The sequence below is a fragment of the Malaclemys terrapin genome, chromosome 18 (assembly GCF_027887155.1).
Source record: "Malaclemys terrapin pileata isolate rMalTer1 chromosome 18, rMalTer1.hap1, whole genome shotgun sequence".
Classification (NCBI taxonomy): domain Eukaryota; kingdom Metazoa; phylum Chordata; order Testudines; family Emydidae; genus Malaclemys; species Malaclemys terrapin.
Genome location: NC_071522.1, coordinates 4657589 through 4681141, shown reverse-complemented (window position 1 = coordinate 4681141; position 23553 = coordinate 4657589). Strand labels below are relative to the sequence as shown.

The following is a 23553-nucleotide window of genomic DNA, read 5'->3' as shown; positions in this document are numbered from 1 at the left end:
GGGAGTCTCTGTGCATGGGGCAGGGGAGAAAGCACAGGGAGTCCCCCCACCTCCTTGTGCCTTGCACAAGGGCTGGCCAGAACCTCACTGGGGAGCACAGGCCCTGCTCCCAGCAAATGCTCCAGTGGCCTTGGGTAGAGCTGTGTCCATCGCGTGCACACCACCCAGCAGGGCCGGCTGCTGTGCTAGGTGAGAATGCAGCCCATCCACACCCTCATGGCAGAATCTTGCCCTCAGAGAGACCCAGAGCAGTGCCACAACGAAAGCTCTCGGGCAGCATCCCAGTTCCTGCCGCCCCACCTCTGGAGCAACAAAGCCTTTGGAAAGCTAGAGTAGAAGTCGAGGCTGGCGCTTAAGGCTCTGGACAATCGGCAGATCTGGGGTCAGTTCCTGCTGGAATGGAGCTTGCAATCTGTGCTGCTCAGTTTCCCAAAGTCATTAACTCGAAGCATACCCTAGAGGTGCCTTCGCTCGAACGCGAACGTGCCTTGCCCAGCCCTGCATCCCCCCAGTGAAGTGCAGACTCAGCTGAGGTGGGTCGATGTTTAAGAGATGCAATCCAATCAGCAGAACACCTTCCAAGGCAAACGGTGGGTGACATCACCTGGGTTTGCAATATTAAAACAGGCTTTCTCGGGAAGGAGGAAAAATTAAATGCTAAGGATACTGACTGCCCTCATTGGGGGATATCAGGTAGGAGTGGGTCACTGAGGCAGCTTTCACGTCTCGGAATCTGAGTCTTCATGCTGGTTTAGGTCAACACATGAAAACATGTTTGACCTCCTCCCAGCACCCTTTGTCATGCATCACAAGATCAATGCACTATTTGGTGTGACTATCATGGCTGCTCGGGAAAAAGACGTAGGACAGGAATAGCAGAGGTTGGGGGCTGCAAGTCCGGGTGGATGTCCATCAACAGAGCTGCGTGTGGGGAGCCCAGCGCTGGAACAGTAGTGGGAAGATGTGGGTCAGGATTGAAGAAGACAGGCAGAACTGTGCAGATGGGAGCCATAGCTTGGAATAGTGAAGGGGGAAGATGTGGGTCAAGACAGATGCATTGGCTGATGTGTGTGGAAGGAGCCCAGGACTGGAGTAGCAGGGGTGGTTGCTGTGCGTTGAAACTGAGCAGCATCAGGACAGCTGTGTAGAGGGAGCCTAGGGCCAATGTATACTAGGACAGAAGAGCTTAGCTGCACCGACAAAGCTGGCTGGCCACACTACGCATGGATCTAGGTGATCCTATTACATCCTGATCCATCATCTTTTTACACATCAATGGACAAACTCCCCTGGGCTTTAATGCAGTTTCCCATTGGCTTCAACAAGAATTGGATCCACCCCCGCTTTCATGGGAACTCAAATCCATTCAAGTCCAGAAGAATATACTACCATGCTCCTTGCCAGGCTGCGAGGAATTCACCTGAAAAGATTCATTTTCCAACTGCAAGAAAACGCACCACAACTCTCCAGAGATCAACGGCCCCGCTGCATTCTAGCCATTGCCAATTTCTCCCTGCACCCGCGACATGTAGCTCACGGCAGATCAATAGCATTTAATTACAAGCAGCGCTAATCAGCCTGTCTATTAACTCCACGTTAGAATTGTATAGAAATCACAGGAGACAGATCGATTCCACCACCCTTGACACGCACACGAGGTAGTTTCCGGCGAGCACTCTCTGTGCAGTTAAGAGGCAGCCTAGCAACCTCTCTCTCAGAGCCTGAGGGCTCCTGCCTTTAGTCAAGTTACCACAACAGGTCGCCAGAATGCCTTAGAGATCTAGCCATACTCCTGGCCCTTCCCGTCAAAGGATCTTACGGCAGTGTAAGGCAGGGGTATGAATTATCACCCCCATACGTAGGGGAGACATACTAACAACGGAGGCTCAGAGGGTTTAAGAGCCTGGCCACCCACATATTTCAATGGATGCAAGAGGTGACCAGCCGCTCCGCACAGCAGGCCTTCGGGGGCTTGCCCAAGGTCACTCAGCGGCAGGGGCGGGGAGTTGTATGGGACCGTGGTGCCCGGGCTCCAGCAATATTCAGGGCCCAGGGGCCCGGCTCCACCAATGTTTGGGGCTGGGTCTCTCCCCTGGCCCCACCTGCCGCCCCCACGTGCCTCCCCTGAGTGTCCCCCGGCCCCACTTGCTGCCCCCGTGCACCTTCCCGGCCCTGCCCTACCCCAGATCCCACATCCCCAGCCAGATCCCTCACATACACACACACCCCGCACCCTGACCCTCTGCCCTGGGCCCCTCCCACCCCCCAAACCCCTCATCCCCAGCCCGAGCCAGAGCCTTCATCCCCCCCCACACCCAACCCTCTGCCCCAGCCCTGAGCCCCCTCCCACACCCCTCATCCCCAGCCACACCCCAAACCCATCCCCAGTCACACCCCACAGCCCTCACTCCTGTACCCCCTCCCTCCATGCTTCCTCCCACCCCCAAACTCCCTCCCAGAGCCTGCACCCCTCACCCCCTCCTCCACCCTATCCCCAGCCCAGAGCCTGCACCCCTCACCCCCTTCCCCCACACCCTCTCCTGCCCCCAAACTCCCCCCCACAGAGCTTGCACCTCTCACCCCCTCCTCCACCCCATCCCCAGCCCAGAGCTTGCACCCCTCACCCCCTCCTGCACCCCCACCCCCTTCCCCAGCCCGGAGCCTGCACCCAGCACCCAAACTCCATCCCAGAGCCTGCACCCCAGACCCCCTCCCCCACCCAAACTCCCTTCCAGAGCCCAACCTCTCACCCCTTCTGCACCCAAACTCCCTCCCAGAGCCTGCATCCTAATCCCCTGTCCCAGCCCAAGGCCTGCATCCCAGACCTCCTCCCCCCACCCAAACTCCCTCCCAGAGCCTTAGGCAGGTAGGGGCAGAGTTTTTTTTGGGGGGGGAAGGTTCTGGGCACCACCAAAATTTCTACAAACCTGCCACCCCTGCTCAGTGGGGTCAGTGGCAGAGCTGGCAACAGGACACAGCACTCCCAATTCCTAGTCCTCTGCTTTGGCTGCTAGGTAACGGGGCCTTCCCTGCATGGACCCCCACTGCCTGACAACCTGAAAATGAGAGGCTGCCAGGCTCTAATCATTAGACCATGTTTCCTTTGCATGGCCAGCATGGGCTCTGCAGTGCTACCAACCCCAGTTCCAAACGCAGTTCTGCACAAGGATGCCCTGTGCATTTTAATAAAGGAAACATCCAGCCACGGAGTCTTACCTTGGGGTGAAATCATCCCTAATGGTTTTCCTGGCTAGTTCTCGTCACTTGTAGTGAGTGAAGCCCCTTGCATGTCATTCTGGAGTGAGCATGCGGAGCCTGCAGCCTCCAAAGATGGGAAGTCACCATAATGTGACAAGTTAGGCAAGCCTTGGCTGGGGGCATTATCAATATCCCAGGAGCTTGACGTCCAATCAAATGATATTACCGGCCTGCTCAAAATGACAGAATTTCACAATTCAGGTCTCTGCACTTCTGAGTTCAAAAGGCTCCCTGCAGCCTCTTGCCAACTTTATACAGCCGAGGTCTGAGCTGGCTGAAAAAAGGATTTTTCCAGCTAGCATGGCTTCTTCCCTACAAGCTAATGCTAAGGCAATTGCCTGATTCACTACAGCTGGGCTCATATGGTCTTTCCTCTATTCAGGGAAGTGTGTGTTAACCCTCTCCTCACCAAACACTGACTGGAGTCTGTACACAGGGGAGCACATTCTGCTCTCAGTTACCCAGTGTGAATTCCGAGTGACTCTCACTGAATTTACACTGGGGTAACTGAAGGTGGAACCAAGGAGGAGGCAGCCATGAGAAGATGGATCCTAATGAGATAAAAGTGAATGAATGAAAAACCCTTTGCTGGCAGAAACCTTGGCATCTATTTAAGACAAGTGCAGCTGTTAGGATCTGCTTTTTCTGCTGATATATGTGTTTCATAATAACCTTATCTGAAAATATAGGAACAGGATTTGGTGCCTCATCAAATGGAACAGTCCCATCCGCTTAAGCAAACAGTAACCCTACTGAGCATTGAGAAAAAGCTGGATAATTTTTATAACCATCAAGAACATCTGTGGTTATGCATGCTAAGATAAGGTTCATCACCAGAGCTCGCACTTCAGGGTGTGAGCTGCTGGGATGCAAAGGTCAGGAAGGAATTCAATCTCTTCTCCAGCATGGCAGAATGAACAAGGTTCACAATGGGGATGGATGAGTCTCCCTCTGAAGCATCAAGACAGTGACCACTGTCCTAGAGGAGAAACAAGACTAGAAAGGCCAACTCTTAGGAAAAAATTCTATGGCATTTAATAGCAATGAAACCAATAGGGTTGTATAGAATTTAACATAGAACTATATCCTTTCTGCTGGTTATCTGAGCCATCCAATAGAATTTCTATAGCAGGGGTATAATTCTCTGTTATATTCTACAGGATGGTTCTAAATGCCTATAGAAAGTAACATAAAATTACATCCTTTCAATAGGCTATCTGAACGATCCCTACAGAGTCATATAGTGGGGTATAATTTCCTATTAATTTCTCTAGAATGGTTAAAAGATATTATAGAAAAGTTCACATTTTCGTTTAAATTCTATAGGACTTCTTGCCAAGAGAATGATCTGATCTAGCATGGTCTATAGGTTTATTGACGCACATCACAGTGCAGCCTTGGGGGCAGGGGTAGCCACTGCCTGAGTTGTCCATTCTGGTACCCACAAAAAAGTTAAGTGAATGCACAACAGTTCAGCAAGGGGAGAAAGAGCCCCTTACTCCAAAGGAGATAAAAATCTGTTGCTAATGTATTCCAGAAACAGGCTCATATATCCAAGTGATTAATTTTCATATTGATCCACACGTAGCAGCCATGCGTCTGAATTCAAATGTGCCCGACGTGTGAAATACAGGTTGAGGAAAGGTGATCTGGAGATAGAATTCCATTAGCCCTAGGCCGCTGTGGGCACCTTGCCCTTTTCGTGTCTGAGAAGGCCACTTGCATATTTACACTGGTCAAAGGTAGATGGCAAAATCTTTATGTTTAGACACGATCCTGCTCTTGCTCTGGTGGGGGACACTGGATATCCCTTTTGCTCCTAAAGTCTTTAATTTCCGCAATCCCTATGGAATGGAGTCTGAGCTCAGTCACAGTGATGTAAATCTAGAGTAATTCTATAGAAACAGGTGCATTTGCTCTGCCCTTATACTGGTATAACAGATCAGAATCTAGCTCTATACAAGTGCATGTGGTTTAGAGACAGAAGCAGTAATTGCATGCTATAGATAGTACAGTGTTTCTACCACTGACCTGCAGACCACAGGTTCAATATTATTGCCTGCAGGGGATACAGTGAGGTCAATGTAACAAACTCATTGTACCTGTTAAACAAATTACCAAGACGGTAGATGATTATATGGGAAAAACCATTCCGGGTTAATCCTGGAGGTGTAACCTTGCTGGGCATGCATTCTTCTCGCTGGATCAGTTGGTCTCCCCTGCTGGTGAGTGACTCATCCTCTAACATCAACAGACAGATGTGGGCAGAGAGCAGTCCTTGCCCTCTCGACCCAGCTCTTCTACTGCCTCCAACGCCCTCTGCTAATCCATTCACAATCATGCTCAGCACTCAGAAAGCGCTTTGCATTTTTGAAGCTCTTTTACAAACTGGAATTTCTTTGCACTAAATCCGTGAGGTGGGTGAGTGCTGTTCTCCCCATTCAACAGCTGGGGAAACTGAGGCCCAGAATTGGGAAGGCTCAAATGTTCAAACGCGGGTGCCCAAATCTTAGGCACCTAAGTCCACAATTAGGCATGTCAAGAACAGGCCTAGTTTCTAAGGGAACTGAGGACCCCCAGCTTCCTATTGTGCACAGCAGCCCTGAAAAATTAAGCCACTTGTGGATTTAGGAACCCAACTTTAAGCACGTAAAGTGACACTGCAAACCAGCGACAAGAGCAGGACTGGAAGACAGGAGTTCCTGACTCCAAGACATGCTGCTTCTCCTGACTAGACACCCATTCTTCACCACCTGGAAGTGCTGGAGTTTGGATCCTTACAGAGAGCCAAAGGGACAGACCCAATGCAGGAGAGAAGGGGAAACCCTGCTAAATGCAGGGATCCATCTACCAAGGCTGTCCAGGTGGCATCAAAGGGCCAGTTCACCACTGCCATAGGTTCCCTTCTCCCACCTTTCAGCTGTAGCCTGTAAGCTCTTTGGGGGAGGAACTGTCTCATACTATGTGTGTATGCTGCACCTAGCACAATGGGGCCAAGATCTGAGCTGGGCCCCAACAGCTACTGTAATGCATGTAATCCTAATGGCAACACTGCGCTATTTGAGCTTCTTCAATATTCAAGTCTGCAAAAAGCATTTTAGGTCTAATAATCTAAAACATCTGCAGTAAAAAATGATTCCTCACTTTCGTAACTGTTGTTCTTTGAGATGCATTGCTCATGTCCATTCCCTTCTAGGTGTGTGCACGCCCACATGCACAGTCGTCGGAGATTTTTGCCTTAGCGGTATCCATAGGGTCAGCAGTGGCGCCCTCTGGAGTGCCGCGCTCACGCGTCGGTATATTAGGTGCCACCGGCCCTACGCCCTCTCAGTTCCTTCTTGCTGGCAACTCCGACTGAGGAGTAGAAGGGGGGGGGGAAGTAATGAAATGGACATGAGCAACACATCTCGAAGAACAGCAGCTAGGAAAGGTGGGTAACCGTTTTTTCTTCTTCAAGTGCGTGCTCATGTCCATTCCATTCTCTCAGGCAGTATCCTCGGAGGTGGGCTCAGAGTTCATGGTCATGCGGCTTGCAACACTGCTCTACCAAAGCCAGCATAGTCTCAGGCCTGCTGGGTAAGTGCGTAACGAGACGTAAACGTGTGGATGGAAGACCCGGTAGCAGCCCTGCAGATGTCCTGGATTGGGACCTGGGCCAGGAAAGCTGCCAAGGAGGCTTGTGCCCTAGTTGAATGGGCAGTCACAATCGCCAGTGGGCAGGTGGAGACACTTTCGCCAGATCATAGCAGCAGCGGATACAGGCAGTGATCCAGGATGAAATTCTCTGAGCGGACACTGGACGACCTTTCATCCTGTCGGCCACCGCGATGAACAGCTGTGTTGACTTACGAAACAGCTTGGTCCTTTCAATGTAGAAGGCTAGTGTCCTCTTGACATACTGAGAGTGCAATCTGCGCTCCTCCTCCCATTTATGAGGTTTTAGAAAGACGACGGGTAAATATATGTCCTGGCCTGTATGAAACTGTGAAACCACCTTGGGCAGGAAAGCCGGGTGCAGACGCACCTGAACCTTGTCCTTATAGAACACGGTGTCAGGTAGCGCCGAGGTAAGTGCCCTAATCTCAGAGATCAAGTGGGCAGATGTTATTGCAACCAGGAACGAAACCTTCCAGGAGAGGAGGAGAAGGGAGCAGGAAGCCAGAGGCTCAAAAGGTGGGACCCATGAGCCGCAACAGTACAAGATTTGAGTCCCAAGGAGGGATGGGGTCCTATATGTGGGGGTAAAGATGCTCCAGACCATTGAGAAACCTGACCAGAGTGAAAACCAACCTGCCCTGGAGTGGAGGGTGGAAGGCCAAAATGGCGGCCAAGTGGACCTTAACAGATGAAAGAGACAGATCCTGGAGCTTGAAATGCAGAAGGTAGTCCAGGATTGACTGCTGTGAGGCCTGCTCAGGCCGAATACCTTGGTCCAAGGCCCAGCATGTAAACCGCTTCCATTTGGCCATGTAGGTCGCCCTGGTAGAGGGCTTTCTGCTACCCAACTTGTTGAACATGGGCCGAGCATTCCTGTTCCTCCACCATTCAACCATGCAGCAGCCAAGCCATCAGGCACAACGCTGCCAGATTCGAGTGCAGAAGGCTGCCCTGGTTCTGAGACAGCAAGTCTGGCCAGAACTGTAGGGTGCAGCTCAAAGATATTACGTCGAGCACCCAACGGTCCAAAGTTACTTGCGAATATGTTGACCAAATGGGGAGCAGGTGATTGAGGGTGGATCCTGGAATGTGACTGGGGTGCTTTCCTCATGTGAACCCTCCAAATGCCAGGGGTGGTTTGTCTGATATGGACAGGGAGGAGTGGTGGGAATATGGAACTGGCATCATGGGCACACCCCAAGAGTTCCAAAAGGCCAGTGAGTAGGCTACTGGCCCTGCTGCCACACCGCTGCCGCGGTGGATGCCATGCCAGTTTCCGGGGCCGATGGGGATCCATGCCTTCTCGGCGAGGGGCTGAACTCCGGCTCTGACTCGGATCATTCCCCTTCCGGTGACCAAGGCGGGGCTGTGGAAGACTGAGTGTGCTGGTGAACCCTTGTCAGAGACCAATGCCTAGAGGGCGGAGAGCAGCATCTGTCCATCAAGCGGTACCGGAGTGGCAGAGATCGTCTAGGCGATAGGGACCTACACCAGGGCGATCTCTGGCCGGTACCAAGAGACCGGTGCTTCCATTCCATGCCTCATGGAAGGACAGCGTGATGCCAGAGACCTGGGTCTTCTAGCCAGAGACCAAGTTTGTGGGCCGGGATCCTAGGCTGTGGAGCCGGGGATTTATGCCTATGATTCGGGGACTGATGGCGCTCCACCACTGTCTGGGGGGGTCCCATGGCTGGCAGTACCGGCAAGCCCATGAGGTCGTTGGCCACCTGGGCAGCTTTGGGTGTTGAAGGCCCAGTAGCAGCCAGGGTCCCCCGCCACTCCCAGGAGTCGGAGGCGGATCCCTGGTTGGGCTAGGGGGTCCGACCGTAGCGGTTCCCCCTTGTAGCTCCAGGGCAGGCGTGTGGCCTGAACTAGGTCCTTTGCCCAGAGCCCCCTTCCCCTCCTTAAACGCCACCGGGGGAGCCTCTTTTCTTTTGCCGCTTTTTGGGCACTGGCGAGAGGGAACAGTGCCGGGCAGAGCCTGGTGCCAGTGGGGCGCTCTGCACCAACGCCATGGTGCTAGAAGCGGAGTCCAATCAGGAGGGCTCTGACACTTTAAACAACTGCTGTGGGTGTCTCTAACAGGCATCGGCCTGTTGCATGAGGAACATGGTTTGAAGCCCAAGAACGGGGCCCCGCTCCAGGGCAAAGTCCCAGCCAGGACTCTAACAACTAAACTAACAACAAACACTAAACTAAATGGCTAACTAAGTACCTAAGAACTATATACAAAGAGAACAACAATGGGCTGTTAAGAACTGCTAACATTCTTGCAATGCAAGACAAGGCATTCTGACCAACCATCTTGGGAGAGGGTAAGAAGGAACCAAGAGGGTGTAGGGCTGGCGGGTGCCACTGCTGACCCTACGGATACTGCTAAGGCAAACATCTCCAACGACTGTGCACGTGGGTGCGCAAACACCTAGAATGGAATGGACATGAGCAACGTATCTCGACGAAGAACAAAGGTTATGGAATTATGATTATCATGATTGTGTCCCAAGACCATATTCTAGGCTGACAGACAACTCCTGACAGACAACTCACAGATAATTCCTACCTACTGTTGTCTAAGAAAAGGACCTTCATGTTTCTGCTCGTTTGATTTTTCTATCTACTTTTAAAAACAATAATTCTCTAGGGCCCTGATCGTGCAATGGGATCCACACAGGGACCCCATTGTGCTAGGTGGTGACCAGGAGCGGCGCCAGGATTTTTGCTGCCCTAGGTGGCAGCACTCCTCCACTGAGCATTCAGGGGGTCTGGGGTCTTCGGCGGCGGCGGGTCCCAGAGCGAGTGAAGGAACAGCTGCCGAATTTCCGCCGAAGACCCAGAGCAGAAGGACCCTCCACTGCCGAATTTCCGCCGAGGGTGGCAAAATGCCACCCCCCAAATCCTGCCGCCCTAGGCGACCGCCTAGGGGCGCCTAGTGGAAGTGCCAGCCCTGGTGGTGACATACACAGAACAGAAAGACAGTCTCTGAGCCAAAGAGCTAACAATCTAAGTAGAATTGCAGGATCATGGCCTAATTCCTTTAATGCTCACAATTTATATTGAAGTTACATCTATAAAGAGCTGATAAAGTGTTAACAAACAGTTGCTAGACATTACAAGCATGTTACAGACCTGAACAGTCTGTATTCCAGCTGACTGGAAGACATCTGTAGAAGGTATTCTAGATAGTTAGACTCTTGGATTCTATATCAGTTGATTAACTATTTAATTAAACAACTATTAATAATTTATTAACCCTTTATAAACTATTCAGAATTGTGCCCTCAATATAAAGCACAACCTGTTGACATCACAGCTCTCTAATTCATTCTGGCAACTTTTTAATCTAATAGAGGAAAAAAATAAAAAGGAAAAACACCTGCTGATGAAACCACAGTGACTCAGTTCTTGCCCAGCAGAGCCCAGAAGTTGCTGTGTGGCCTGGCTTGCCCGGGAGAGCCTGCAGTACACTGCTCTCCACCTGCCATGTGGGCACAAATTGTGTTCCAACAATTAAAGCCACCGCCTGCGGAGTGAGGGGGAAGAAGGGGGCTTTGTTACCTGGCACATTCTAAACATTTTTCTTATTTATGGACACTAAGGAGAGACTGGTCTGTGCAGAGGCCAGCTCATCGAACGGGAGCTTCTGGAGGAAAAGAGCTTGGCGAAAGCTTGTATGGTCCCGTGAGGCCTGTTTCAGTCACAGGGCGTTGCATTCGGCAGCGTGGCACTTAGTGCAGGCTCAGGGCATCCGGCAGAGCGATGCCAGATGGAACGGCAGTGTTAATTGGGTTATTTCATTTCACTTTCTGCCCAACCCCCCTGCCCCACGCTCTCGTATCCAGACCTCCAGTAAATTCCATTCAGTCCACAGGACGTTTTGGGAAATGATGCCAGACAAAAGCGCTTTTTATTTATTTTGTTTTTTAAAATGCTCAAGCAGTGCCCAGGTGTCTATTTATTCACGTGTATTTCCAGTAGCTCCCACAGACGAATCACTTCCCCCCGTCCTTTACTTCTCCTGCCTGTATAATGGGGACAGTGACACTTGGCTGTTCTATGCAAAGCAAGCTGAGCTCTAGGGTGTATAAGAGTTGAGTGTTTTTACCATCTAATCGCCAATAACAATCACAGTTGGCCACCAAGCAGCACTTTTCAGCCATCCGTCTCAAGTCCGTTATGAATCCCACTTTGCAGACGGGGAAACTGAGCTGCCCTCAGAAGAACTGACTTGCCTAAGATACAGGCCAGAAGGCAGGGGTGGAGCAGGAAGGAAGAGAGACTCTTAGGTCTGGTCTACACTACTCGCCTGAATCGGCGGGTAGAAATCGACCTCTCGGGGATCGATTTATCGCGTCCCATCGGGACGCGACAATCGATCCCTGAATCGGCGCTCTTACTCCACCAGCAGAGGTGGTAGTAAGCGCCGCCGACAAAAAGCGGCAGAAGTCGATTTTGCCGCCGTCCTCACAACGGGGTAAGTCGGCTGCAATACGTCGAATTCAGCTACGCTATTCACGTAGCTGAATTTGCGTATCTTAAATCGACTCCCCACTGTAGTGTAGATGTACCCTGAGTCCAGCCAGAGCTGCCTCCCGAGAGGCGCATTCTGTATGACTGAGAACACAACAGGCCTGATTCACAGTTACTCCAGTCCTGAGCTGGCGGAAGGGAGGCAGCGGGAGGACTTTAAGCCACCTGTGCACTTCCACTAATCAGGGCCACGCAGGACCCTGCCGAGCTTCCAGTGTAAATTAAGCAGCTTCAGGACTGTTCGCTTCAGGACTGTAAGCATTTCCTAGTCCTGCCTAACTCCCAGAAAACCCTCCCTCTACCTTCCTGCCTCTCCACTTGCCCAAACCTCCCATTTATCTCTAAACTCATGGCATGTTTGCACTGGGAGCCCCTGGAAGCCAGTGCCTCTTCTTGAATGCCTGGAAAGCACAGAGCATCCTGACAGTCCCACTGCCAATAAACAACAAGAAAGCAAAGCCCCTAACCTGCACCAGGAAACATACCACAGAACACACCCACTGTGCTGGCGGAATGGCCTAACCTTCCAACGAGTTCAATGGACAAAGGCTACAGAGGAAAGAACTGCCAGCAATAGGGTTCAATACATCACACATTATTTGATTCAACCTGCAGTAAATGCAGCCCAGGACCTCCTAGCCCCCGCATGGAGCAGCTAGCAGGACTCAGGAGACACTCATAAGCAGATATAAAACAGCAGAAGATCAAAATAAATAGAGAAGAGCAGGAGCAGATCAAAGGGGAAGGAGTTTTTATCTAAGAGGGGGTGGGGAATGTTCCCAGAGCGGATGAAATACTGAAGGCTTTTAAATGCCAACTGTAAAAGCAGAGATGTAGCCTCAAGGATGTGTCGTGCTGGAGAGACAATGAAACAGACTCATCCCTGGTGTAGCCTCCATTGATGCCAATGGACGTACACGGAGTTGTCCCAACACTCTCCCTGGCCAAAGGTGGTATTACTATTCATTTGCACTGGATGCCAGGCGCTGTACAAACCCAAATAATCTGACTGGCTCCCTCCTTATCAACTACCTGTTCCTCCCCCGTCCCCAACAGTAATTCTCTCAGTCTGTCTAGATTTGATCACACTCGAAGGCGAAGATCACACTTTAACAGTGACCCTAGCACCTCCCAAATGCATGGAGCATGTGACAGTCAGCTGGCAGCGAATGTAAAAGCAGTGAGGTCACTGGGATGCGAGTTGGATGATGCTGGGGGTACAGACTGCTTTGGGGTATGCACTGGAGATGGAAACGGAAGCCTGTGGGTGTGCTGGAATCCATACTTGACAGCACTGCAGGCACTTGGAAGGTGCCAAGAATGCAAGAGTCTTGCCCCATAACTACTTATTTCCAGGACTTAAAGGCTTGAGAAGAATGGGGTGTGCCCTGCTGCAGCCTTAACTGTTACCAAGTGCTGCATGTGTTTGTTAACCCTGTACACCTCAGCACAGCGAATACTCAGCCTCCCTCCCCCTCTGTGCAGGAAGACTCGAGTATACGTATTAGTGCCACAGACAGGAGCCTATAATAGGCTTCAGCACCTTTGGGAGTCAAGAGAATGCTCCTTTCCATTAGCTTTATCCCAGACAGGCTTTAATGTGAAGGTTCTCCCAATATCTACACACAGTCACACTGGGTCAATCCAGCAAATTGCATTTGTAATGCTATCAGAGCAATTCATTACCGAATACCACTCACACCTTTCAACTAGATTAGCCAGGCTCTGGCTGCAACTCAACTAGACTACAGCTCTAGGTCTACATCTAGTTTTACATCTATGCATCTACATAAAAGCTACCTCTGGGAGATGGGGGTTCTGGCCCTTACCTTTCTGTGAGTGAGTTTTGGCAGCTTTCCCCGGCCGAGAGATGAAATGAGAGTGGATGGATGGCACAATAAATAAAACAGAAAAGTGGAGAGAGTGAGAGAAGGATAGAAATAACCAGGACAGTAACATTTGAATGTCACGGCACAAACAGGCTGAGTTTTAAAGTGATTTTCCAGGATCAAGAGGCCCGTTCCCACCATTCGCAGTACTGTACAGCATCGAACGCATCAGGGTCCCAATCTTGATTGAGGCTGCCAGCAGCGACTGCAGTACAAGTAAGGATGCACAGGCATCCCTCATGTTAATCGGAACAGGAGCGTCTCACAGCGGGGCAAGGGAGGGAGGAGAAACAACGTGCGAGGTGATTCTGCAACCCTTCCGCTGGTGGAGCAGTGCTTATGTCTGGGAGTCGTCCCAGGTTGCCCACCAGGGTATCTGCAATTCACTGAGCAGGCAGCTGGGACATCTCCCCAGCTATAGCCATTGGGAAAGACCATTGTTCCTCCCTGGGTCCATGATTGGAGGCACCGGGAGTGGGAGTCCTTCCACGGCTGGGGATCTGGCCTCTTCCACTGCCTGTATAGTTACTGGGTCTTCCCTGCCAACGCCCCTTCCCACCCCCAGCCTAAATTTCACAGGATGGCACTAGGCCTCCTGTATTAAAGGGGACAGAACAAAGAGACAATCCCTGCCCCACAGCGCTTACATGTCACCCACAATACCTGGATCCTTTCAGGCAACCCGCAGCAAGATGCCTTCCCTGCACAGGGGCTAAAGGATGGCACCTCCCCAACCCTCCTGTTAATCCTGGTGTTCTGACTATTGCTGCAATCTCACTTCCTAAGGACCCGGTGTCGTGCATGCAGAGAGCAAAGGAGGGCGTGGAAGGGGGAAGCATGAATCCATTCTAAGGGAGCAGGCGGATACGGCTGGTTATCTGGAAATGAGTCAGACCTATTTCTGACCCAGGCACAGGAGTAAGGGGCTGGAAACAGAAGCATAAGGCTCCACGGGAAAGGCTGCTCCCAGATCACCGAACAACCCACCCAGACACCTGGGGCTTCTCAAAGTCCCTGGACAGCTGGTTCTCAAGAAAATGTCAGCCCAGACCCCGGTGCTCTGTGCAGTTTGGATCAGCCGTCAATCAGCGTTCGGATATTGGGGTGCTTATTCAGAGTGAACCTCTTGCCCCTCACTAGCCCAAACACACATGATCAATCAGAGGGGCAAGATGGCAGCTTCAAGGCTTCATCTCTAGAAGGGAGCTCCCTCAGGTGAGACCCCAGGCCCACTCACCTCAGGTGGGACCCCAGCAGTGGCCCAGGCCTACCCCCCTCAGGCGGGATGCCAGGAGCAGCTGCAGCAATTCTACTGGCCTGGAGCTATCGAAACTTGGCTTCCTGGGAGCCCCACACCGCAGGTACTTTGATGCATTTGATAGGAAAGTTCCAGTCCCCGGAGATTGGTTTGGGTGCATTATGTCTTGCCCCGCTGCACACTGCCCCTTCCTGAAGCATATTTTAATAGGTTCACTCATGTATCACTCTCCTTTATTACTGTGCTAATGAGCTCACCAACTGAAGAGTGCTCGATGCAGGGAAAATGGGAGGGCAGCTTTGTTCGTCTCCCTTTGCGTGTAAACAAAGGTCCTTGCTGGTACCCCAGGGCTGCTAAGAGCCAGAGGGATGGAAAACATTCAAGGGGGCCCATATTTTTATACAGCCTTTAGCATAAATTAAAATGGCCCTGGATCCTTTTCTGCCCAGCTAACTTCCGCCAGTTGGGAGAAGCAAACCCCTCTGTATCCGCTCCAAGCCAGGCTAGGAAAAACATACCCTGTGTCATTCGGGATGGGCTTAATTTGGTTCAGGGAGTTGAGTCCTGTGGAGAGACTGGTGGTAAGTTCGAAAGCACTTCCCAGCCTTAATGGGACCTGTTTAGTTATCAAAGAGCCCTTCTCAGGTCATGGCAGCTTGACAGCAGGCGGGGAACGGCCCATGCTGTGCAGCTCTAGGGTGGTCACAGACAACAACTCTTCTTTGCGGCCATGCCACACTCTCAAATGTCGGCTGCCAATGAAACCTTTCGTTTTCGCTGTGCATTTGTCCACGTGGAGAACTGATTCTGGAACACGGCAGGGAGTGAATCCAAATAGCTACAGCTATTATGGAAGAAGGGTGTTCATACCGGACACTACTCTACAGTGGTTATTCCAGTCAATTTCCCCATGTAGACAAGGCCTGCCTCTTGCTGTTTGCAGGTGGGCCCTTTCCAGCTGCCTCGCCAGACAGGATGGCTGTGGCACTTCCTAACAATAGGGGCATCTCAAATGGCCTATAGTTTGGGCTTGTTTCACAGACGCACCTGAGGGTTTATTATTCTTTATCTGTATTATGGTTGTGCTGAAATGCCCCATGGGAGCAACACCAATTTACAGCAGCCGCGAATCTGGCGCATTGGCTCCAATGGAGCAGTGCCAACTTACACAAGTTGGGGATCTGAGACCACTGATTCCAATGGAGCTGTGCAAATTGACATGAGCAGGGGATATGGGATGAGCTCTATAAACAAATCAGTCCTCATAGCTGGTAACTTTGGGCTTCACATGTGTTTGTCTTTATCCCTTCAAAGCCCAGCTGTGTGCTGGGTCTGCCGCATTTTGCTACTGATCAGGTGACTAAGGCCTTGGCAGCAGCAGCAAGAAGAGGAAAAACTAAAAAAAAAAAACCCACCATAGCCATTAAAGGAAACGGTAAAAGAGTGCAATGGCTGCTGTTAGAACGAGCTGAAAGAGACTGAGCAGGCAGGTAAGTTCTGGCCTGAGCAGATGGCTTCATTCTGGAACAGGAATGGGTTCCCCCTCCCATACCTGCAAAGTTGTGTCACCTTCTCCTTCAGTCTCGCCATCAGTATATATCACTCTCTGCCTTAAGGTCTCCTTCCTCCTGGTCTTCCTCCCACTACAAACCCAATTATAAATATCCTCCTCAGCTCAGCTCTCTAAATAAACCAAAGGAACAGCCTGACAATGAGGATTGCTTGAGTGTCAGCATATTAAATTCACTCACTATGGCTAGGAGGACGGGAAAAGAAATCCCACCATTCATTTCTCTTATTGATCTATAATACCACCCTGAACTCTGCCTCTATAGCTATAGGAATGCAGCTCCATGCTTTCCATTCAGCCACCTGACTCAGACAGCACGGAGATTGATTCAACCGCATTCTCTTTTTCTCCTGCCTCAAGCATTTATGCTACAGGAGGAGGGGGGATAAATAACATCTTGTATGTTACACATTAATATATATTTTAAAAAGTGTTGGAGGATCAAAAAGGGGATATTGATTAGGCAGCAGGACAGGGTAAGAGGAGGTTTCTTTAAGGAGGAAGGCAGTAATTCTGATGCCTATCACGTTGAGGGGAAAACTGATTTTCGAAATGGAGATGGCATAGTGGGTACAGTATCTGGGCACGTTCTGTGCACAGGGCGGATCGTCACCTTTGTCCAGGCAGACATGGCACTGCTCCACATGCACAGTGCTGAAGCAAATCTGACACGTACATAGATTTGGACCCTAAGAAAAACACTGGGAAGGAAAAGGTCTTAATTTCATCCTGCAGGTGGATATTCTATCTCCTCAGGGCTTCGGGAAGCTGTATTTTCTTGTCATTTTGACGTAGAGCTGACAGAACAAATGTAGCACTGCGCCACATACAATGGGTCAGGCAAAATTTGAGAGGCGACTTGTTAGGAATACTGGGAGCTCCTTGATTTCATTGCAGCTCTTTAAGAGCAAGGCTGGATGACTAGCAAAGGATGGGACGCATACCATAGGCATATAGCAGGGTGGCTCTTCTCTGGATAGCCCAGATTACAAGGAACAATCCTGACAGATTCACACCTTAAATCAGGTCCTGTTATCCTAGATCCTTGTCAGCCAGAAGACATCCTGCTTAAGGCTGTAAGCTCTTCGGGGCAGAGACCATCTTTTTGTTCTGTCTGTACAGCTCCAAGAACAATGGGGTTCTGGCCCAGGACCATACAGTACAAATAAATAAATAAAAACCTTATCAGGCTTGGGCGGGGAGATTATTATTAAACAATTCCCATTATTTTCAGTCCCACTTTGCCACTTACTCCTGGGAGACTCACTCACTCCTTTTGGCAACCGCGAGGCAGATTCAACTCGCCATGGAGGCCCAAGAGCTGCTTGTACTAGGAGGTTAGCACTCTGGCACGGTCCCCTTTCAGACCTTGTGCTGCTCACAGCAGGGATTAACTCCCTCCATCTGTGAAAGTCTCACCACCGTCAATCAAAGGAGGCAGGCAGGAAATCATAGGCAACATTCTCCTCCACTCTCCAGAGCAGCAATCAGCGGCAATACGGGAAAAACCTAGCCTCTCTCGAGACACTCTTTCTCTGCCGCCAGCTGTTTGAAATGGCCCCCTGCTCTGGCACAGACAGTTTAACTAATATGCTGACAATGTGCTGACCAAAGGCACCCAGTAAGAGGCCAGATTGATCCCTACTGTGATTATAACTGAGCCCTAGTTCGCCTGCAGACACTAACCCCCAGGAGTTAAATGGAATGGTAGAGAGAAGGCAACAATTTCACTCATCCCAGCCACCATCTTTGGTGGCACACCCCCAACCAGCTTGTCACCATCATCTTTACTGGATTATTTACTGCAGCGCTCTAGGCTCAGCTATCATAGTCCTCTCACAAAACCTACTGCCCCAGGGAGCTGATCGCCTTCCTCATCGACTTCTGCAGGAACAGAATCAGGCCCTAAGTAGGCAATTTCTGCTCCAAAATGAGCATAAAAATCTAATCGCTTCAATTACCCCGACAGCAAAGAAGCTGATGCAGAGTGCTTTGTGGCAATGATTAGCAGCATTTAACAGAGCCATTTATAAACTGACAGCCGGTCACAGCGTCAAGTAAATAATCATAATGTTGGGTTGGTTTCTTTCTTTCTCTTTTTTTTGGTATAAATAGCTCTAACCATCTCCTCGATGCGCTAGTTTAAAAAACATTAAAAGCAAGTGGCCATCAATCTCCCTCTGAAAATGCCACAGCAAGAACAACAAAGTCAGGGCGGGGAAGGGGAGAGCTGGGGAAGGGCTGCATGGGCTGATGGAAGTGATGACTGGAACAGCAGAGCCACCATTAGGACCCTTGGGTGGGAATTCCGAACCTGTAAAGACACCTACCCCTCTCCCCCGATTACTGGCACATGAGAACCACGGGGGCTTCACTGCAATGGAACCGAACCCATCTAGTGGCCTAATCACCGGACCATCCCTGCTCTTGCTCCTATCTGTACACTGCCATTTCACAGCTTCTTGACACACCACAGGAAAAGCCAGGAGCCTTGGGGCCAGCTGGTCTAAGTGGGTCTCTCTCCATGGATGTCAATTTACACCAGCTGAGAATCTGACCCTGGTTGCGTGAAGCTAATCAGAGCAATGTTGCTGTCAATACCTGATGGCCTATGGCTCAAGATTTGGGCTAAGAGCTTTTAACTCAAGACACCCCATCATATGATGGATCTTTTTAAAGAGGACAGGGGTTAGTTAGGATTGCGAAGGCAAATTCCGACTAAGAATGGGCCCCGTGACTATGCCAACAGCACTTCCTACCTCTGAAAACAGACAAATCAAAAGTTCAAGCAACCAGATTTGTTGTTCCAATAAGATACACTAGATCCCCTCTACCCTGTGATCTCCACCTACTGCCCCCTACTTCTGGATTGCACGTTCCCTGGGCTTGTCTGTTGCATAGCTTGTGTCTGCCATGGTGGGATTGTGGAAGTTCAATGCCTCTCAACTCAACTGCGGTGCTGTACGGTACAGGAAGGGTCAAGGAGCACCTACCCATGCACTGGGCTCTATGGGATACCTGGCCAAAGGCATCACATGTCCCAGGAGCGATCTGAGCATCAGCTTTCAGGATAGGCTGACCAGACAGCAAGTGTGAAAAATCGGGACGAGGGAGGGGGGTAATAGGAGCCTATATAAGAAAAAGCCCCAAATATCGGGATGGTCCCTATAAAATCAGGACATCTGGTCATCCTATTTCAGGAGTCCACTGATCTTCTGCTCTGCCAAGTCAGCACCATTGGGCACATCACCATTTGTCAATGGGTCCTACCTCCTGAAGGGCTGAATCAGCAGAGGGCCAGTGGGGTGATTAACATCAGCAAATGCTATGGGAGGAGAGTCAAACCCATAGAAATCTTTCATAGAGCGGGGGGAACAGGAAAGAAAAGATATACAGGAGCATCAAAAACACAAACAGAAAGAGGAGGAGGGATCAGGAAAAGGAACGAGTTGAGATGAGGCTAGAAGAAAGAGAGGGGAGATGGGGATAAAAGCAAGATACAGAGACGGTGATAGATCAAGGCAAGGGATAGCTGCTCATCCTCCCCGCTCCTTTCTCCCTTCAACTCGGATGTGAAACCCCTCAGTGCTGCCCTGGAGATTGGAGGGAGACCAGCCATCTAACCACCCACTCTCCCATGAATGCCACAGCATGTTCAGCCCCTGCACCACTCCCACATTTCATTTTAATTTTAGCAAATATTTCAGAAGAGAGAACCCAAAACTCCAGGGATTTAGCTGCAGCCCGTACAATGGAAATTCACAGAGCATCGCAGCCTATTGCTCATTACAGATCCGCGAGTCACTGTCTCCGTAACAGAGAGGAGGCAGAGTAAAGGTCATTAGAGCCATGCATATTTAATTCTTGCTGCTTGTAGACTAGCATTAAGACATACCTTGGCTTTATTGATTGTGCAGTGGAGAGCATTGTTTTCTTGGTCGTACAGCAAACTGAAATCTAGTGTTCCCAGCGTCGCTGAAAAAGACAAAAGAGCCTTGTTAACTTGAGCTACCCAGCAAATGCTGTTTTTACTCTCACTAAATGGGAATAAAGTGGAGGGCTGCTGGAGAAAGGGACCCAGGAAGATGTGAAAGATTCCGCTACAAGCCTGGTGTGAAACAGCCTGTAAACTCGGGGCCTGATGGTCAGCACCTCTGACAAATCCTAGGTGCCACTGAACTCACCATGGGTGCTCAGCACTTCTGACAATCGGACCAGACACGTACAACTCCAAGGAGCAATTCACAAAACTCCCATTGGTTTCAATGGGACCAGATTGGACACTAGCACATGCATCACTAGAGAGACGGATGCTTTCAGCCACCCATGCCCAGGGCCATGGACATCCTCAGCTGGGTCTAGGAAACTGAGCTCCCGCTCTCATGAAGCGGGCTCCCTTACAGGACGGCTGGTCACCCCTGCTGGACTAGGAATAAGTCCCGACCCTTCTCTCCTGTAACACTGCGTATTATGGCACAAGTTCAACCCACGCCAAGCGGGCACAGAACCCCTCCGTTGTAATGGGAGCTCCGCCCACCTGTGCCATGGCTGAATTCGGCTAACATAATGCAACTGCTAATTTTCCACCCATTTTATTTCCCCCTCTCCTGGCAGCCTTCAGCTCCTGCCACCCCAATTCTACTCCTCACTCCCCCCCACAACAGCCCCCACCTCGGCAGGCTCCAGCCACCCTGCAATCCCACTCCTTGGCAGGCTTCAGCTGTCACCCTCACCCCACCTTCCTCCCAGGCTCCAACAAGGAGCCAGCTCCACTGCCTCCCCCAATCCCATGTTCCACCCAGCCGCACTCCCCCCAAGGGGAGGCTTCTGTGCAGGAGGCAAAGAGGGGAGGCACCCTGCTGGGATCCCCCCACCTTACTGCAGTGTCATGGGGAGAGAGGGCAGCTGCTGCTGAGCTGAGAGGCGGGGGCAGCTCCGCCGTGCCCTCGCTACTGGAGGGTGCCCTGCTCAGAGCAAACAGGGACTGCGGGCAGCAGCTACCACAGCCCCTTGTTCGACAAACAGAGTTTAGCGGCTGAAGCAGGAACTGCAGACAAAATCCCCGTGGCCGCTGATTGCCAGGCAACTCCCAGACCATGACAGTCTTGCTGTTACCGCGAGTGCCATGGGAACTGGCTCCAGCCCTTGACAGGACACCGGATGTACTTTCAATTTAGGTCAAGGTGCCTGGATATTACAATGCAGGACAGCTAGCGAACACGCAATACAACAACAAACAATCATTCCCGACTCATGGGAGTCGATGGGCTAGCAAGCACACCCTTCCACCCTCAGGGAAAGAAAGATGTGCTTTACCATTGCATCGCGAGGGCTGGCAGTTTGCAATTGACCAACAGCTATGGGAATTTGCTTGCCTTGTTTGGCCCCAAGCATTCCTTGCCGCTGAGAAAATGGGAGACCAGCTGATAAAACCGCAGAGCTGTCATTTGCAATCGCTCAGAATAATGAGTGAAACCCAGAATAACCTTGGCTGCACAGCGGCTTCAACAGTCAGTGTAGCAGATGGATGCAAACTAACACCCATGACAGCGACTGCCTTTGGGGGTGCCCGATCCTGCTCTCACTTCCCCCTCCCTTTGCAACCTCGCTGGCCTCATCTACTCCAACAAACACGTTCTCGCCAGCCACCTCCTAACACTGCTCTTTTTCCAGCTGGGTTTGCCATCGCTGGGGCCCATGAAAAGAAAATCGCTAAGGTTTGTCTACACTGCATCTGGGAGCAAGCCGCCTGGCCCGGGGCAACAGACTTGTGCTAGCAGGGCTCCCGCTAGTATGCTAAAAATAGCTATGCAGACATTGCGGCTCGTCTCCCCAGGCTTGGCTCCAGCCCGAGCCGCAACTTCTACGCAGCCATTTTTAGCATGTAAGGCAAGCCCTGCCAGCACAAGTCTGTAGATCCGAGCCAGAGGCTTGCTCCCAGACGCAGTGTAGGCATACCTTCAGGGATCAGGCCTGCACAAGGGGCCTTAGCTGCATTAAGGGTGCTGTTGCCTTGACCACTGATCCCCATTTTATCAACCACAAGCGGCATTAGGAACCAGCAAGGGCAGCAAATGCCCAGCAGTGCTGATAAATGGACAATCTCCTGGTTTCTCCGTCATGCAATCCAAAGCCTTCTCCTTCTAGAAGGTCCGAGTTCTCCCAGTCTTTAGGGAGAAGTTCTGTTCCAGGCCTGGCTCTAGACAGCAGCTTTCATGTGTTGAAATTTGCAGGGTGTGGCGCTTGGATCACCGATTACTGGCTCCCAGGGGCAACGATAACGGCAGGTGATAGGTAAAATCCAGAACAGGCATGAGCAGCTGCAGCTCCAGGGACTTCAGTAAGGCTCTTTAGTGCGGTCAAGCAGCTCTCAGCACAAGCCCATGTATGCCTGTGCACGTGTGTGCATAGAAGCTAAACCCCCCTTTGCACATCCCCTTTCCCCCAGTCCTGAGGCCACCTGAGAGCTGGGCCAGTTTCCAGGGTAAATTAGAGCAGCCAATGGGTAACCACATTGCTTACAGCCCTAAGGTGCTGTTCTGACAGCCAGGGCTATCCAGAGGATAAGGATGCCCTGGCCTCACCCCCTTTTCCCAGCCACCCTGTGCCAGTGGAAGGGAGGGAGGGCCCTAAGGGTAGATACGGTGGCTTCATACCACCCGAGGATTCCCAGAGGCTGGGGCGACCTGTAGCCAATCCTCTGGGGTTAAGGCCGCTCAAGCACACCAGCCCCAGCGTAGTCCTAGTGTGCAGAGGGGGGCCCAGGTCTGAATGAAGCCGGGCACCTGGGAAAGCTGCCCTGCACACAGGGGTAACATTGCTGGGCATTTCTGTGCCGCTGTGCTCCCAGATTCCAACCCAAACACCACGGTTCCCACTTTAATTCTGCAGAGCCAAGAGGCTTCGATAAGCATTCGAGAGTCTGAGAGCTCAGCACAGCCAAAGCTCTCCAGTTTCCCAAACGCTCTGTGCTCTATTTCATCCAATCTAATCTCCTCTATCAGTCTAGCTATCTATGAACCCCTCGTGCTCCCATCACCCGAGTCTAGTTTCTCTCACTTTGAGGTTTGTCCTGGGGAAAGATGTCCCACAGATTTCTGGGCAGCTAATGGGTAATTATGGTACAGTGAATGGGGGGTAATTTTCCCCCCAATCTGTTCAGTGAAAGTTTTGTTCTGCAAAATCCAGACTGGAATTCCTGGGATCTGGAGGTCATTTATCCACATCTCCAAGCTGCGAGGGTTTGGATAAACCGTTCTGATTTTGGCCCATCACTAGAATAAATAACTATCCCCGGGTGAGTTTTCGGAGTGCTCCTGCCATACAAACCTCCCATGCACATGCTCTCCAGCCCTAGGCATAGGAGATGCACTTGAATCTCTGTACCTTTCTGG

At 51.1% G+C, this 23553-nt stretch overlaps 1 protein-coding gene across 1 annotated transcript in view; it reads right to left on the bottom strand.

Moving 5' to 3' along the window:
- Positions 1 to 23553, bottom strand: part of DOC2B (double C2 domain beta) — a 141743-nt gene that overhangs the window by 94277 nt on the left and 23913 nt on the right. Inside the window, exon 2 of the mRNA XM_054008641.1 lies at positions 20055 to 20134. Within this exon, the coding sequence (XP_053864616.1) occupies positions 20055 to 20134 (80 nt within the window). The remainder of the gene's footprint in view (positions 1 to 20054; positions 20135 to 23553) is intronic.